Source organism: Chroicocephalus ridibundus, chromosome 2 (genome assembly GCF_963924245.1).
Source record: "Chroicocephalus ridibundus chromosome 2, bChrRid1.1, whole genome shotgun sequence".
Lineage (NCBI taxonomy): Eukaryota > Metazoa > Chordata > Aves > Charadriiformes > Laridae > Chroicocephalus > Chroicocephalus ridibundus.
In genome coordinates, this window is record NC_086285.1 from 88,986,528 (window position 1) to 89,001,985 (window position 15,458).

The 15,458-nt window shown below is 39.4% G+C and overlaps 1 protein-coding gene across 3 annotated transcripts in view; it reads right to left on the reverse strand.

Moving 5' to 3' along the window:
* The window catches only part of TRIO (trio Rho guanine nucleotide exchange factor), a 257,134-nt gene that overhangs the window by 20,891 nt on the left and 220,785 nt on the right, over window positions 1-15,458 (reverse strand). For all 3 annotated transcript variants that reach the window (XM_063326144.1, XM_063326146.1, XM_063326145.1), the window contains exons 35-42: window positions 13,579-13,871; window positions 11,707-11,877; window positions 7,594-7,689; window positions 5,398-5,546; window positions 4,584-4,650; window positions 3,026-3,129; window positions 2,324-2,393; window positions 144-233 (exon numbers count right to left, since the gene is read on the reverse strand). In XM_063326144.1, the coding sequence (XP_063182214.1) occupies window positions 144-233; window positions 2,324-2,393; window positions 3,026-3,129; window positions 4,584-4,650; window positions 5,398-5,546; window positions 7,594-7,689; window positions 11,707-11,877; window positions 13,579-13,871 (1,040 nt within the window). The remainder of the gene's footprint in view (window positions 1-143; window positions 234-2,323; window positions 2,394-3,025; window positions 3,130-4,583; window positions 4,651-5,397; window positions 5,547-7,593; window positions 7,690-11,706; window positions 11,878-13,578; window positions 13,872-15,458) is intronic.

The window sequence follows — 15,458 nt, forward strand, 5'->3', positions numbered from 1 at the left end:
TATGTGCTTTTTTTTGGTTTTGTTTTGTTTGTTTTGTTTTGTTTTGTTTGTTTGTTGGGGGTTTTTTGGCCAACAGATCTGATAATGCTTATGATTTGTACACATTCTTTACCTTGCATATATCCTCTCACTCAGGAACTTACCTCAAAAAACGTATCAATGTATTCTGAGACAATGTGCTCAGACTTTGGTTTGTTTTGGCAGTAAACTATGTACATGTGCAACCTTCTCTCCTAGAAGAATAAGGATACAGAATAATACATCATCATCAAGGAAAAAAAGAAACCACGTCAGATTGAAAAGAGTTACTAATTATAATAAGTACAGCTGTTTAAAAGTATGAATTTAAGAAGGTCTTATTGCGGAAAAAAAGCAGTTGCATATGCAGAAATTACAGATCTGAAAATGCATTTATTTGGGAATATCATGACGACTTTAGAAAGGCAATAGAAGTAAAAAAACTGCCACAGTTATAAGTAGTCCTGAACAACAGGTGTTTAGAGATGATAGCTCAGCACATCCCACAATAAAATTAAGTATGAAAATGGTTGTATTTTGCTTGTAGCAAGAGCAACGGACGGAGCCTTTGGAATACCATATTTTTTATTTAATTTTAATAATCTGATTATTATTCTAATACATTAATGACATCCTCTTGTTTAGCCAGAGTAGTTAGGAGAAACCTGCCAAGTTTTCTATTTAGTATTAGTGGTCCTATTGGAGTTTGAGTGGGGATGTAGGTGACATAGCCTGGAAACGATGGCTGTAGCCTGGGAACGGTGGCGCTAGCATTTTGTAACTCTGATTCTGTATTTTGTGCATGTGCTTTTAATACCAAGGCAACAAAGCATAACTTCAGCCTTTAAGATTCATTCTTGATTACTGACCTTGCTGGTTAAGAAACACAGACATGACATATGTGTCTATTACCTACTCCAAAATCTTTCTTATCATTTTGCTAGGATCAGTTTGCTATTAGAGGCTTTGGTGCTCAGAGGCTTATGGAGTACTGACCAATGAAGACAAACAGAAAGCAAAAAAGGAAAAAATAAGATGGAGATTGAAAAGGACACAGAACATAGAGATTAAGAGCAGGAACTGGATCGTCATGTTCTAGTTGATAGTCAGGGTTTTGCTCGAGGATGTTGTAATAGCATCACAGCTTGTCTTTCCATCTGGAGTCGTAAGGGTGCCTTTCAAAGACAACTCAGTCACAAATATACCAGGAGAAAGTAAAACAGCAATCAGAAACAGGGCGAGTTACTTCCTCCAGGTTTCCCATTTTACCAGTGCCAGCATTCTCAAATTCTCCCCTCTCCCCGTGCCTTTTTTTTTTTTTTTTTTTTTAAATAATCCCTCAGAAATTAAACAGCTCATTCCTCATCATTAGTCCAGGAATTAGGCCTGCCTTCCAGTGTTATTGTTCCATTACTGTTTGGTTCTGTGTGCTTTTGTACCCTGGTATTGACCTCAAACACAGACTGCAGGGAAAATCTGAAACCCATTAAATCTGTTTTAATCCAGTCTTTCTTCAGTCTTTGCACACTTGCGCAAATGATCGTATTTAGCAGGCGAGTTTCCCTTCTGCTGTTTTGCATGATTTGGAGTACCCTGAGACCTCATCTCAAACAGATATTAAATTATATTTCTACGTAAAGAGACACCAAAATCAGTGGCATGTCTGATGTGTCCTGAATTTTGATATCAAGTTTCTAGATAACTAGTTCATCTGATTTCCTTCTGAAGCGTTATAATATTCACATGTATCACAATGTCATTCCTTTTAATAAATAAATGAAAAGTGGAAAAACAGGGACTTGTATAAAGCTACATAGGGTACTGTGTTGGACTAAAATTAAACATCATGAATTTCTGGCACTCTCAATTCCTTCCCCAAGGGAAGAGGGAGGAATCTCAACCACTGTTATGATTCTCAGAAGGGGAAAGGATACAGAACTAGAAGGCACTGAAAAGGGAGGAAGAACGAGCCTCTTTCTTATTTTTGTTTCCTATGTTCCACGGTACTGCATGGGTAGCTGGGATTAGAAGGCAGGTTTCTCATGAAATGACAATTCCTTTGCACTGAATTGTAACTGAATTGAGAAATGGGGCCCTCATTCCTATCTCCTCTCCACAGGAAGATACTGGGGACAAAACCTAGAACATTTCCTTAGTCTATGTATAAGTTCTTATAAGCTCTCTCTCCACATCTTACAGTAAAGAATACTTTACAGCACTTTCTTAACCATAAATAAATTCTTAATAATCAAACGTTGATCAATAAGAGCAACAGAGGTTTGCCAACAAAGATATTCGCACTTACATGCTTAACAAACAGGGATCCCAGTTTTTCTGGATCTTCAAGGCACTTCTCCAACTCTCCTAAAAAGAAGCTGAAACATAAAGAGAGTAAGTACTTTTTTTCTGATAGCAACAGGTAATTGCAAGGCAACGTGGGTCTTACTGCAATGTCCACTTTGTGTCCACTATCAGCAGCTTTGGATATTAATGTATGACCAAAATGACAACGTTAGCAGTGTAATATTTTAATATAGTTTTCCAAAAGGACACACTGAATCCGTGCCAAGATGAAAAAATACTGGTGTACACTAATAAAATTCTTTAATTTCATATATTGATTGAAACTTTTCTCCTTTTTAGTCTGAATGCCTGAGGCATGATATTGCCAAGCTAGCCCCTAAAAAAATTCTTTAGACTGTATTCTTAGAGAAACCATTTTTGAAAAGAAAGCCTCAAACAACGTACAAAATTCTGTACATAATACTATCCATGCTATAGATTCTCAGTTGAAGCACTTGCCATATATACGCATCCTTGTTTAAAGCAAATCTTCATACCAACATTTGTAAGCTGAATCTACAGTATCTACAACTCAAAGCACAAGATCAACCATATCTACCTTGTATCTGAATATTTGAGGGAAAAAAAAAATAATTCTTAAAGTCAGTCTAGTATTTTTTTTAGGTAGAATTGTTCAGCAGATGGTTTTCAAGTTAATACATACTCTCTGTGCCAGTCATAAATCTGGTGAATGTTTCCAAATACAATCTTGTCTTTGCCTTTCATGTCGTCGGGTACACCATCTTCCTTCATAAGTGCCATATAACCCTGCAACAGTCCAAGGAAATCCACTGTGAACATTTTAACTTAAAGGAAAGTGAGATGTCTTTTAATCCCCCTTTTCCCAGAAGCTTTCCAAATTGTCTGTTACAACAGCTTGTTTGGGACACAAAAACAAACCAAAAAACCGCTCTATAGCAGCATAACATAAAGCATAGGCACAAAATACCACCAATCGGCTTGAGGTCGTCTACCCAACACTGCCCAGTGCTGCTAGAAAGATGAATTCACTCTAGCTAATTTAGCTTGGGTGAACAGGCTCAAAGCACAGAGGAAACTTCTACAGCCCTTCTCCTTATTGTCTGAAGCAGTGGCAATGCTTTGCCAGGTTACCAAGAACATGTCAGAGCCACTGAACTGGCTCTTTTGCTCAGTGTTTCTTATTTCTGCCATCCACACAAACCCTACACCAAAGCATGCTGGGGAAGAGAGCAGCTGCACTGCATATGGGTCTGCACTGCATGGACTACTACTTGCGGTAACAAGCAAACCAAATACCCCAAAAAATTGAAGATCAATTTTATTAGCAAGCATTCTCGCTGCAATAAAGTTCCTTTTGCATTTTCCCATAGTCCCGTCTTCTCCTTTTTGGTGTATATATACTCATCTCACTGTGCGTTCTATGACACAGTTAGAGCTGGGAGTGGTTTTAAATTTTTTAGTATTCATGCAGCTCTATTCCTTTTTTTTCCCCTAATACTTCTATTCCTAATTAGCCAGGTCTGGTTTTAGCTTGCAAAGTTTATGTTTTGATGTCTAGCATTTTCACCAGGAATGACTTTGTTAGTTACAAAAATACACCTGTTCATAGCCTTCTAACGCACCCTTTAAATACTGTAAAAAGATTATCACAATGCTGATCTTTCTTTACATCCCTCCTTTTAAAACAGAGTTTAAGAATTGAACCTTTTTAGGCTGAAATTCAGTGTCATGCTCATTCTCTCTACTCTCCCAAATGCGTTTTGTTGGTAGCTGAAGAATGAAGGGAGACGCATCATGTTATCTCATTTTACAGAAGGGGAAACTAAAGTCTAAGGGAAGCCCCGCATTAGGAGAGGAAGAAAGTCTTTCAAATCCAAGATCGTTGCTCTATATGCTGAGCTACAATGCTTTCTTTAATGTAGCTATGCTAAATAAAACCATCTAGTCTGAGATACCATTAGGCCAGAGATAGCAATCTTAAAAAATGACACTCCTCAGAAAAACAATAAGGTGGATGTGACAACAGGAATAATGAAGGGAATAAGATTTGATTCAGTATTTCTAATATGTTAAAAGCCTGCAGAAGGGAAAACTCAGAATGCAAACATTCACATTTTCAGTTTCTCACTGTGTTTTTGTTTTGAAAAAAAAAATGGTGAGTGTCAAGCTACACAGCTGGTCAGTACCACCTTAAAAAAAAAAAGAAGAAAAAAAAAATCAAGAAATGAAAAACATCATACCTCAACTACATAGCCTAGATCTCGTACATAATCTCGTTCTGTCTCCACTAATTCCTGTAAGACATAGCTACAATGCAAAGAAAATGGTGAACACATATTTCATTAAAAAACGAAACAGATTTTTAAAGAGGATTAATGGCATACAACTTTTTACACATTTGTAGTCACGTATGTTTGATAAGCAGAGCTGAAATGGAAGAATTAATGCACGTTCTTTCTAAGTAAGATGCTGCTTTGACTTTGGAACCCGAGCAGGCTTGCTTCTGTTTATCTGAAGTCAGATGTTTTCTTATATGTGTCATAAAAATTAAACATTTAACTATTGTTTAAAATAAAATGCTATTACATCTCCGGTCTGGAGACTCTTAAGTACATGAACTGTTATTTCTACCCACAGTTTTAAATAATTTTGAAACCAGGCATGTTTTTGTTCTACCATGGAAACAGTTTACTACTACATAAAGAAATTAAGAGTGAGGTGGAACAGAACAAGCAGAATAACTAATTTTTTGAAGTCTAATATCCCTCTGAGCATTTAAAGATCAGCATCTTCCTGAATAACTGAGTCCGACATGTGACAAAAGTCAAACATAGGATGACTATAATTAAAAATCACAGTAAATTTAAACTGCAACTCATGTTTGAGAAAAAAAAAAATCTTTGCATAATGCGACTGCATGCTTGACACCTAACACAAGCCCTCCCCCTTTCAGACTAACAGCTTCTGCTGCCAGTTCAAAATGGACATTTTTTTAAACATTTCACGTCTCTCTTCAAAACACTGTTAAAAATGGAGTGAAAAATGTTGTCTTACTGTCGTCTTTTTAAGGAGCTGGATTTCCTTTCTTCCATCTCGTCTATGGGTGATGAGGAGGAAAGAAGGGAGTTATCTGAAGGGTTGAAGGATGGACTGCTGCTGTCACCTTGATCTACTAACAAGGAACTTGGACGGTCCTCCAGGGCCTGAGAAGGTGTTCAAGACAGACAGCAACAATGATTTATTTCCCTTTTATTCACAGGATTTACATGCATCACTCACATCACATTTACATGCAGCTGCATAAGGGAACCTATGGGAGATCAATCATTGTAATGTATCTTGGCAAAGGAGATCTCAAGCTTCCAGGAAACCAGCCAACAACTTGGCTTTCCACGACAGATAACCTAACCTTCTAGAAGCACGTTTGAGATATGTCAATCTTTCCTTCAAAGGAAAAGAAAGGCGTTCACTTGGTTTGAGCAGCAAGGGCTAGAAATCATACTATCCAGCTCAGGATCTAAGTACTTCTACGGTGGAAGCTACTCAGATGCGTGCTTATTGACAGGGATCAAATTGTATTTGTCATACTTTAGTTCTGGCATATGCAAGTTACTTTCAATAATAAATAGGGCATCTTTAAAGGAGATTCTTTGGATGTTACATTTTTTTAACACAACAGAAGTGGCATTCTTTGTCAGACATTTTGTTTATCATATTAACTAGCCAAAATATTGACTCATTGAAGAAAATAATGACTTCTACACTGTCAGTGTTGCTTTTGAGCTTCATGACAGTTCAGATCCTAGGAAAGAGTCCCCGTCTCTGCCAGATACAGCCTCCCTTGCATGGACTCCACAGGCTTCTGCTTCTATAAAAGATGGAGAAGCCATGTGAGAAATAATACGAACAAACTTCTATGAAGTATTTATTGTACTTCTTCAATTCAAGTCCATTATCTTGGATCAAGCTACAGTTATGTATCACATTTTCCTTGCATGTGATACACCCTTTAATACAAGACACATTTACTTCACCAGGGTGGGGTTCAGCTGTAATCTTTTTTCTTTCCCTACAAAAAGTAAAAACCCATTAATGATATGACTGGCCCAAAAACCAGGGGAAGCTGACCCTTGGCTAGAACTCTGAAATGAGAACATCTCCACCAGGGACTATATGCATGGATCATTAAGTTATACCCGCTGCTAGGCTGCCTGAAAGACACACTGACTATCGAACTTTCCATTTACAGAAAACTATTGAATTCTCCCATAGATTGCTTCTTATTCACCCTCCTGGTGCAAGAGAAGTAAAAAGCAAAGTTAACACTCTAAGAGAGTGCAGCAATTATTTCATGCAGTAATGGAATTAAAGTGTAAGTCTCTCTGAATGAGGAAATATAAAATAGAAATTAAAATTTCTCATTCTGAAATTCAAAGCTGCTTAGATTTAGAACGAGCCTGGGAAATATCAGCCTCTGGTAACGTGGGGCTGCCATGCTGCAATTCTCTGTAGCGTTCACAGCGGCACTTCTACTAGGCCCAACAGGGTCTATGTTGCAAAAGCCAGACCAGCAAGGTCTATGGCGCAAAAAAGGTTTTGAGGGAATCACGGAATTGCTGAGGGATGTCTTGAGACCACATAGTCCAATCTCCCTGCTCAAACAGGGTCAGCTAGAGCATCCTATTGTTAGTCATTGAGCATCGCCAGAAACACAGAAATTTTAAAGGAACTTAAAGCCGACACAGATTCTTCCTACTTAATTTGTTAGCAAAGACTAAAAAGCAAGAAAGGAGGCACTAATGTGCAAAATGATCCTTTTACTCTTTTACTCATTTCTTCATTATCACGTTGCCTAGATATGTGATAGCATAAATGTTTCTGTGTGAGCATTATCTGCTTTACTGTTGAACCTTGCAAGATTCGCTATAAATTTAAGTTTCAGGGATTCTTCTCATAAAAGTCTATCAGGCTAAGACCCTGGGTCTTTGCATTCATTTTACTAACAGGACATTTTCTGCCATCTCCTCGCCCTCTTACTATTTTTTGCTTCTCTACATAGCCATTTATGTTTTCAGTAAGTGCTTTTACAAAGGAGGGTGTACAAAATGACCCGTACACCAACCCAGAATGCGACTTTTGAAACAGGCATCAACTTTTGCAAGTCAAACACACGTAGCTTTCCTTTAAATAGCAAGTTGGGACTTAAAGAAACAACTTCTTTAAACATACGTATCTGCCAGTCAGCCTCACCATTTTACTTTTGACGAGCTCTTCAATCGCACTGACTAGTTCTGCAGCACTGGGTGTCTCGGAGCTGGTCGGCCGCACCAACAATCGGGAAGATGTCTGTGCAATGACACAAAGGAAAGAGAATCCCAGAGTTAGCCTGGTACTTGCTCAAGGATCAAGAGACTTCCTTCACTCCTCTGTCAGACAAAGGTACCCAACAATAACTGCCAGTGTAATATAACACTAAGATCATCCCTTCCAACTCAGGCAACTGGAATTGGAAATTTTAAGTGACCCCCATGGAAGTTAAATGCTGGGATAAAAATTCCTGTTCCTACATGCAACAGAAGTCAAGGAAATATACTTCCATCCTGCTGATAATGCCTGACAAATAGCTATAAAAATCACCTGAGCCGACTCAATGGACAACAAACAGCTCGTTAACGTATTTTATTGCTGGTTAAACAAAGCAACAACTGCAGAACAGTAACGGGAACCAAAAAGACTTGAAATAAAGGAGGAAGCATCACTAAGTTAAGAAAAAACACACCACTAACTGAGGGGCATTTACTTTTCTAAAGGAGCTGGGGTATATTGCCCAGATTCAGAGGGGAAAGTGAGCTCACCATTCCTTGTGCCATCCATTTTCCCCAATGGTATGTGTAGAGCACAGAAGATCTCTGGCCTCATAAGCTATAAAATGCCAGTTTATAGATACAACTGAAGGTAAAAGGTGTTCACAGTAAAGGATTCTGGGAGAGGGCCATTAAATTCAACCTCAGTAATTTGCAAACAGAGTTGTTTGCATATTACATTTATCATTAAATAACTGGAAAGTGGAAACAGGGTGTAATATGAACCTTACTTCATATTACGAACAGGACAGTGAACATCATGTAGCACAGGGTAAGCTGTCCTGCAAATGTTTCCAACAAACTGGACAAAGAAATGGCACGTATAATGACTTTACACAAGAGGTTCTGCTCAAATCAAGCATGGGTGTAACAAGGCTCCCCATAAGTCAATACAAAAAAAAGAACGTACAGATTTTAGGTAGTTTGCCTTGCATTCGCCTTATTCGGAAAGGAAAACAGGGGTTGGGTAAGCAAAGGAAATACAGACAACTTTAAATGGAAAGATACGGGAACTGAGCCAAAGCAGAGACAGAACACAAGTCAACATAATGCTGCATCAGAGTTTACAAAAAGAGAAAACAAAAAGCAAAAATAATTAGTTTCATATTAACATAACTGATCTTGAAACTTTAATACTGTTTATCCAAAAATTAAATGCAAACAACTTGTAAACTGCCATCAAATGCAAATCCATGAAGTGTGCAATGATTGTACCGAACAGAAGAATGCATACTGTGCAGATGAGCTCTTAGGGGAGAAAATGGTTGTATTATTTAGTGATGTTAGACAAATCAGCATGGCCTAGCACATGGTGTTTTGCATGCACACCAAGAACTGAGCAATCCCACAGCTAGCGTGTCTTTTAGGCAACTGTATGCTCCTGACATCTGACTTTTGACCATGTTTTTAAAAGCTGTGCTTGTATGCGGGTTTTCACTTTGGATATGGAGGTCAGCTTAGCCTTACAAAACACTGGCAGCGTTGGAATTAGGCTGGTCAAGGTCCCTTCTCTCTGTTATTGCTCTACATCCCTACTGCATACGGGGTGTGACTGTTGGTAAAACTTCACAACTGGTTGGTTTCCAGTTCATGTGGTTAGATCACGTATCATCTGAAAAAGAAGGCGCTGCATAGATGAAGTCTGCCTGCTGACCTTCCCCAGGATGTACTCTGGGAGCAGAATACACCCCTCGGCCAGAAAACAAGGAAAGCTGGAGGGAGCAACTGAGCAAGGGCAGGTGAGAGATGCTGCTGGAGCCCACAGTGGGCTGGGTAGGGAGGGAGAAACCCAGCGAGCAGGGAATTTCCAGCATGGAGTGCAGACCAGGAGCCCTGGAGAGGAAGAAATGCTCGCAGTGAGGCACAGATGAAAGCCAAACCTCTGAGGTCACAGAAAGGAGGAGACATTCCTTGGGATCCAGAGGAGCTGAGCAATCCAAGAAACCACTGAGCGTGGCAGGAATGTGAAGGAGGACTCCACCCAGGAGGCAGACAACTGGGAATTTGTTTGCAAGCCTTTTATTAATCAGTAACTCCATCAATAGAGCCAACTGACTGCTGGGTAAACCTTCGCTCTGGCTTCTCACTTGTGTGTTCCAATAAAGCATTTACTTTAGGTCCTGGAAATTGGTGGTATGTCTTGGTGTGCGGACTTCAGGGAGGCACACGCAACCTCCCAGGCTGTGACACAAGGTGACTTTTTTGCCTCTCACCATGCAGTAGGACAGATATTGCAAAAAACCAATGTATCACAGAAGAATCACTATTTACATGTATTGAAAAATTATGTTATTAACTTTCCCAAATTTTAACTTCCCAGAAGTCTTCTCTAGAATGCAGTTTAAACTACCTTAAAAACTGTCCCAGCATGTTTTTACTGCAGTGGGTGCATGTTAAGAAATTAAAGTAAAATTGACTGGGGACTGAAAGCTACCCAAAGCTTCTGACTCTACTGTGGTAAGGGTCTGACTTTGCACCAGAAACACAGAAGCGAGCAGACACTGACTTACAAGGATATCCCTTCACATAACTGTTCTTGGTGTGTAACGAGAACTACATAAGCAAAATCCGTTTTTCTCTGGAGAACGTTTTATAAGACTTGCATATCATTTTTTTTATCTCACTGAAGGGACATGCAGATATGGCAGCTTATCCGCAGGAACTTTAACATACTTTCACCAACATTATTTTTATTCTATTTCTAAGCCTCAAATTGAGATTATTATTTTCTATCAATAAAACATTCTCTCAGATCTAAAGGCTGGCCTATTTTTGCTTGGTTTGTTTCAGGAATATTTCCCAATATATTGAACTCCCCAACTCATATATTATACTTTTTCCAGTTCAGAAAACATGTAGGAATGAAATACACACAGAGCATGGGGCTTAGCCGTTTTGACCCTACAAATGATAGCTTCAGGGATGAGTGAGATCCTCACTGAAAGACAGTGTTTTAAAAAGGAAGGAAAAAGCCTAGAAATAAATAAGATCAGCCAGAGTTATCAATAACGTCTGCATCACCGAGAACAGCGAGTAACCAGCCACAAAATTCACAGACACTAGTCAATGCTATAGATTACAAAGGTTAAAACTTTTAAGCAGCAAAATGGGAAGAAAACATATTTGCTGCATATTTGCTGCACAAGTCCAGACTATTTCCATTCTAAAAACTTCTATTTCCAGGCTTGATACTTGTCTCCTAAACATTTGATGCAGGTTGAAATTTGAAATAAACCCTCTCAATGCATGAACATTTAAGAAAAACAGATTATATGTAAGTATGATCTCCTTCACACAGTTACTACCTACATCCGTAATTTCATTACTGATGCAAAGTTTTTACCCTCAATTTGAATGTGCCTTTGTACAAACCAGCTGGACTACTACCCTTATTTGGATATTAACTTCTTAGTACACCTTTTTCTTAGGCACACCCTCCCAAAAAAAAGGAGGGAAAAAAACAAGAGGAAAAAAAAAACACCTTAGAGTTGATGTGAACAGCTCCTTCTGCTAAGGCACACACCTAGAAAATTTTTTCCCCTTAACTGAGGCTATCCAAAATAGCAGTGCTTGGTGAACAGCCTATGATCTAAAAAAGTTATGTACAGCTGTTAATTTCTCCAGATAAACTTTATTTGCACATAGTATTTTAACCTCAGTACCCAAAGGTATGATTATAAAACAATTAGACTCTAATCACTAAATAGGCACCAGTCAAACAGATGTAAATAGGCCTGCAAACACACACAGAGGCCCATTTCCACATTTAAAGGGCTAGTAGGAAAATTTCTACACTTGTGCTTTTTGAAGAGAGAAGCATTTAATTCACACTCTTTCCGCAGGAAACACTTTTAATGTTGTCTAAAGTGGCACAGTGATTACTTCTGGCTACCATAAATCTGTATTATGTACACCACAGAGTCTTTTGGAAACAGAAGAACGATTTGTGCAAACAGAGGTTATCTCAACATGTGAAGCCTTCCCCGCTTCCTCCTCCTACCTTGTCATCCTGCGAGTCAGGCTGGAGAAGACTGTGCTGCTGAATTGCCATGGGAGGAGGAAGTGGTACAGCATCTGCTCCCTCTTCGCCCTCCTCCTCTCCGCAGCTCTGCATGCCTGAAGAGGATGACTTGGAGAGTGTGCCACTGCTCAGCCCCTCGTTTCGACCTCTCTGTAAATAAAATCAAGACGTTCAAGCTCTGTCACCTCCTCAGCAGCATGAAGCTTGTTCAACATAAGCTTGCCTTAAACAAGTCTCTTCTGTAGATACATCTCTCTCTCAACAAGTCAAGATGATCCTACAAACACAGTGCAGTTCCTCAATGGAGGGGGGAAAAAAGCAGATGCCAAGGATAATGTTTTCAGTGTTTGGTAAAAGCAGATGGATAAAGATACTGAGAACAAGACATTCAGCTTGAAATTTACACAGGAAAGTGTTACCAAAGCCACGCTTGCTTTCCAAGTTCAGTTCTGTAAAGAGCCACACTCCTCTAATTTAGAAAGTCAAGAACTTTGTAGCTAAAGTACTAACCCTCATAGCAGGACTTATAAAGGATATAAAAAAAACCCCAACCCTATTACAACATGAAATATTTTGTCAATTATCTTTTCTGCCCCTTCCTCCTTGAAGTAGTGAGAGCAGACTCCTTGTGTAATTTTTACAGTTGTCTTGAAAGACAGTCCTTCAACAAAGAACTACGATCTCGCAGGGTAATTTAACTGTCTCTAAAGGAAGACAGTATAGATGCTTATTGTTTTTTCCTGACTTTAAGGCAATGGCCTTATGTTTTCCCTCCCTCACAGAACTGCAGAATAACAGATACTTCCAAAACAATGCTACAGCTGCATCACAGAGGGTCTCTTTCTACAGCCTGACGTTCAAAGACAGAGGCCAATACTCCTTCCCAAACCACATCTCCCAATTCACCATGCTGCCGAGCCTCTAGTCTTTTCTTTCCCTACATTTACCGTATAACTTCACTGATGTTCCAAGCTTGCAGCAAAATATGTCAGGAGCAAGAAAAATAAATAAATTACTGAACAATTAATGGGCATCTGAGACCATTTTTCTGTATGATAACTACAAAAACCGCTAGTCAGATTCCAGCCTGGTAAAAGGGAATAACTGCACAGCATGCAAGTGGCTGTGCCCCTGGAAGTAGTAAGATGCCATTTGTTTCAGCCTGAACCATAGGTTTGTAACAGAAGAGAATCTGGCTCTGTCTGCACCTAACCAGAGGCTTTGCTCATACATGAGTTCCAGGTTTAGAAGGATGGGCATATATTTGTGGGAGGAAGATAAACCTTCAGTAGATATCCTTGGTGGCAAAATCTGGAATAGTTCACTAGTTCCTTTCCTCCAATGAAAACTGCCATGTTTATTATTTGACCGATGGTAACTACCTTTTTGATTTGAAGGGACAGTAATTTTTCTGCGCTCGAACTCTTGCTTAAGGTGTGAATACAACTTTAAGCAGTTAAGCACCTCTCCCTATATCTTCCCTGATCCACCAACACGAAAAGGAAAGGAAATACAAAATGAGCTGATTATTCCCGGACCATGAAGCACCTTTATCACAAAACTGCTTTCCAGAGTGGGTAGGACAGCAAAGCCAAAACCAATTTTTTACTCTCCCATTTCTTTTTTTCAACTAGAGATCCTTCTCCACGCAGCTTTACTAACACTGTCAGTGCGGAAGGTCACAAACTGTGCCTGGCACAGCACCCATGCAGGGTACAACAGTCATGAAGAATGACATGCCACTTTGCTCAACTGCTGGACAATCAATGGAGGAGACAACCTTCACCTGACAACACTTAGTTCTTTGAAAAACATAAAAACAAGTCTCAGGAAGCTGTCCTGAACACTTACCTCTTCAACAGTTTCATCTTGTGGGGTTGCTGCGCTGTCATCTGAGTCTTTCTGAGAGCCCGCGTCAGCACTTTTACGAACTTCTCTACTCTTCTTATGCTTGTGGGCCAGTTTTTTGACATGCCCGTCTGCTTTTCCGCTGCTAAGACGCCTCACGGGACTGGTAAGCCATTTTCTCAAAGTGTTGCCGGGGCGCTTGGGGCCCGGGGAGCTCTGCGCACCGATCATGTGGGGCTGAAGAGACGTTACCGAAGCAGGAGGACTGGCATCATTGCTGGAGACCGAAAGAGAGTCTGAAAAAAAGAATAAGGGGAGCATTTTAAAGCTGAAACGCTGGTAAGTGAGAAGCAAGTCGTATGTATGTCGTAATGGATATCAGATTGGATTTATGGATGAATTGACCAGATTATTTTGAAGTAACCTGGCCTTTAACGACACCACAACTCTCAGTGTCCATGCTGCACATGGCCACCCCCACATAAGCACCATTTTTGTGCTTACAACAGTCAAGCTTTATTAAGTCGCTCCCGCCTCAATTATAATTCTTACCACTGCTGATACTTATTTGATAGTGCATTGTACTTTCCATATGTTATCTAACTTTATGGAAGGATATGCCTGTTTTATCTTTTAACTTATACTGCTTTAAGGATGGGCACGAAGAGTAAAAATAATTGCCTCAATGAGATAAGTAAATGATTTTTCAAACACCACACTTTATCACAAATGCTCCAGTTACTTTCATTATTTACTTATTTACCCTACCCTTGGAAAAGGGGGAAGAAGAATCCAGAAAACAGCTAAATGTCTGTCTTTCACTTAAATCTTCTCAGAGTTCTGGCTGTTACTTTGTTTGTTTTTTAAACCAGCAGTATTTCTCAGCATGACGATGCCTGAACTTCTGTAGTTAAACAACGGATACACTTTTCTCAAGCCATAGTTATATGTGCATGAGGGCAATACCACTTTCCCACCAAGGCTCCTGTCACTTGAACTGGACCGTATGCTTATGATAAACGCCCACTGGTTAGCTATTGTGAGACAACATTTCTTTTTTCCCTATGCAGCACAATGCCTTTTCCCCCAGCAATTCTCTTTTCCTGAAAAAATACTTTGTGGACGCATTCTTGTAACACCACTCCTATGAATACCATCTACCACTAGGGTATTAACAAGACTCTCCTGGGTTGTCAAATATGTTTCTTTTTTCCCCCCCGGTGTGTGCACTTTTGTAGATAGATAGTTTATATAAGGATGACATAAATAATGTTTTGTTGAATGTTTCCACTGCTGGGAATTAAATGCAGTGCTTGTGTTCCTCCTTGAAGCTTGACACAGATGTTCAGGTCACCTCTTCTGGCAGCTTTTCCATAAGAGGCGTATTGCCAGCCTGACCAAAGGTAGTTTGAATTTTGTAGAATAAGATGGTCATACTGATGTAGCAATACACTTCATTGTAAACACCCAAATTCCTTGGATCTACACACAAGTATGTGAGCCTGCTCTGTTTCCACAGTGCAAATTATGGCTTTGAACTGAGATGGGGAAAAAGATAAAATATGAATATAGTAAGTTGGGACTTTTTATTTTTCCTTCACTGCTCAAGCTGTTCCAAAAAGTGCATCCTTTCCTTGGAATCCAAAATTGTGATCTATCAGGCTGTTCGTCAAGATTTTTCTTGATTCTAATAAAACCCAAATGGCATGTGACCATTAAGATACATCAGCTCTGATGCCAAGAACTCCTGTAGCTTATGCTGTATGAACACATACATAATAATTACTATTAACCACCACTTTAATAATGTTTCCATAAAACAGAAGATAAACAAACTTTATAAAGCATACGTTCAGTCCAACAAGCTAGCTGCTAACAGCTTA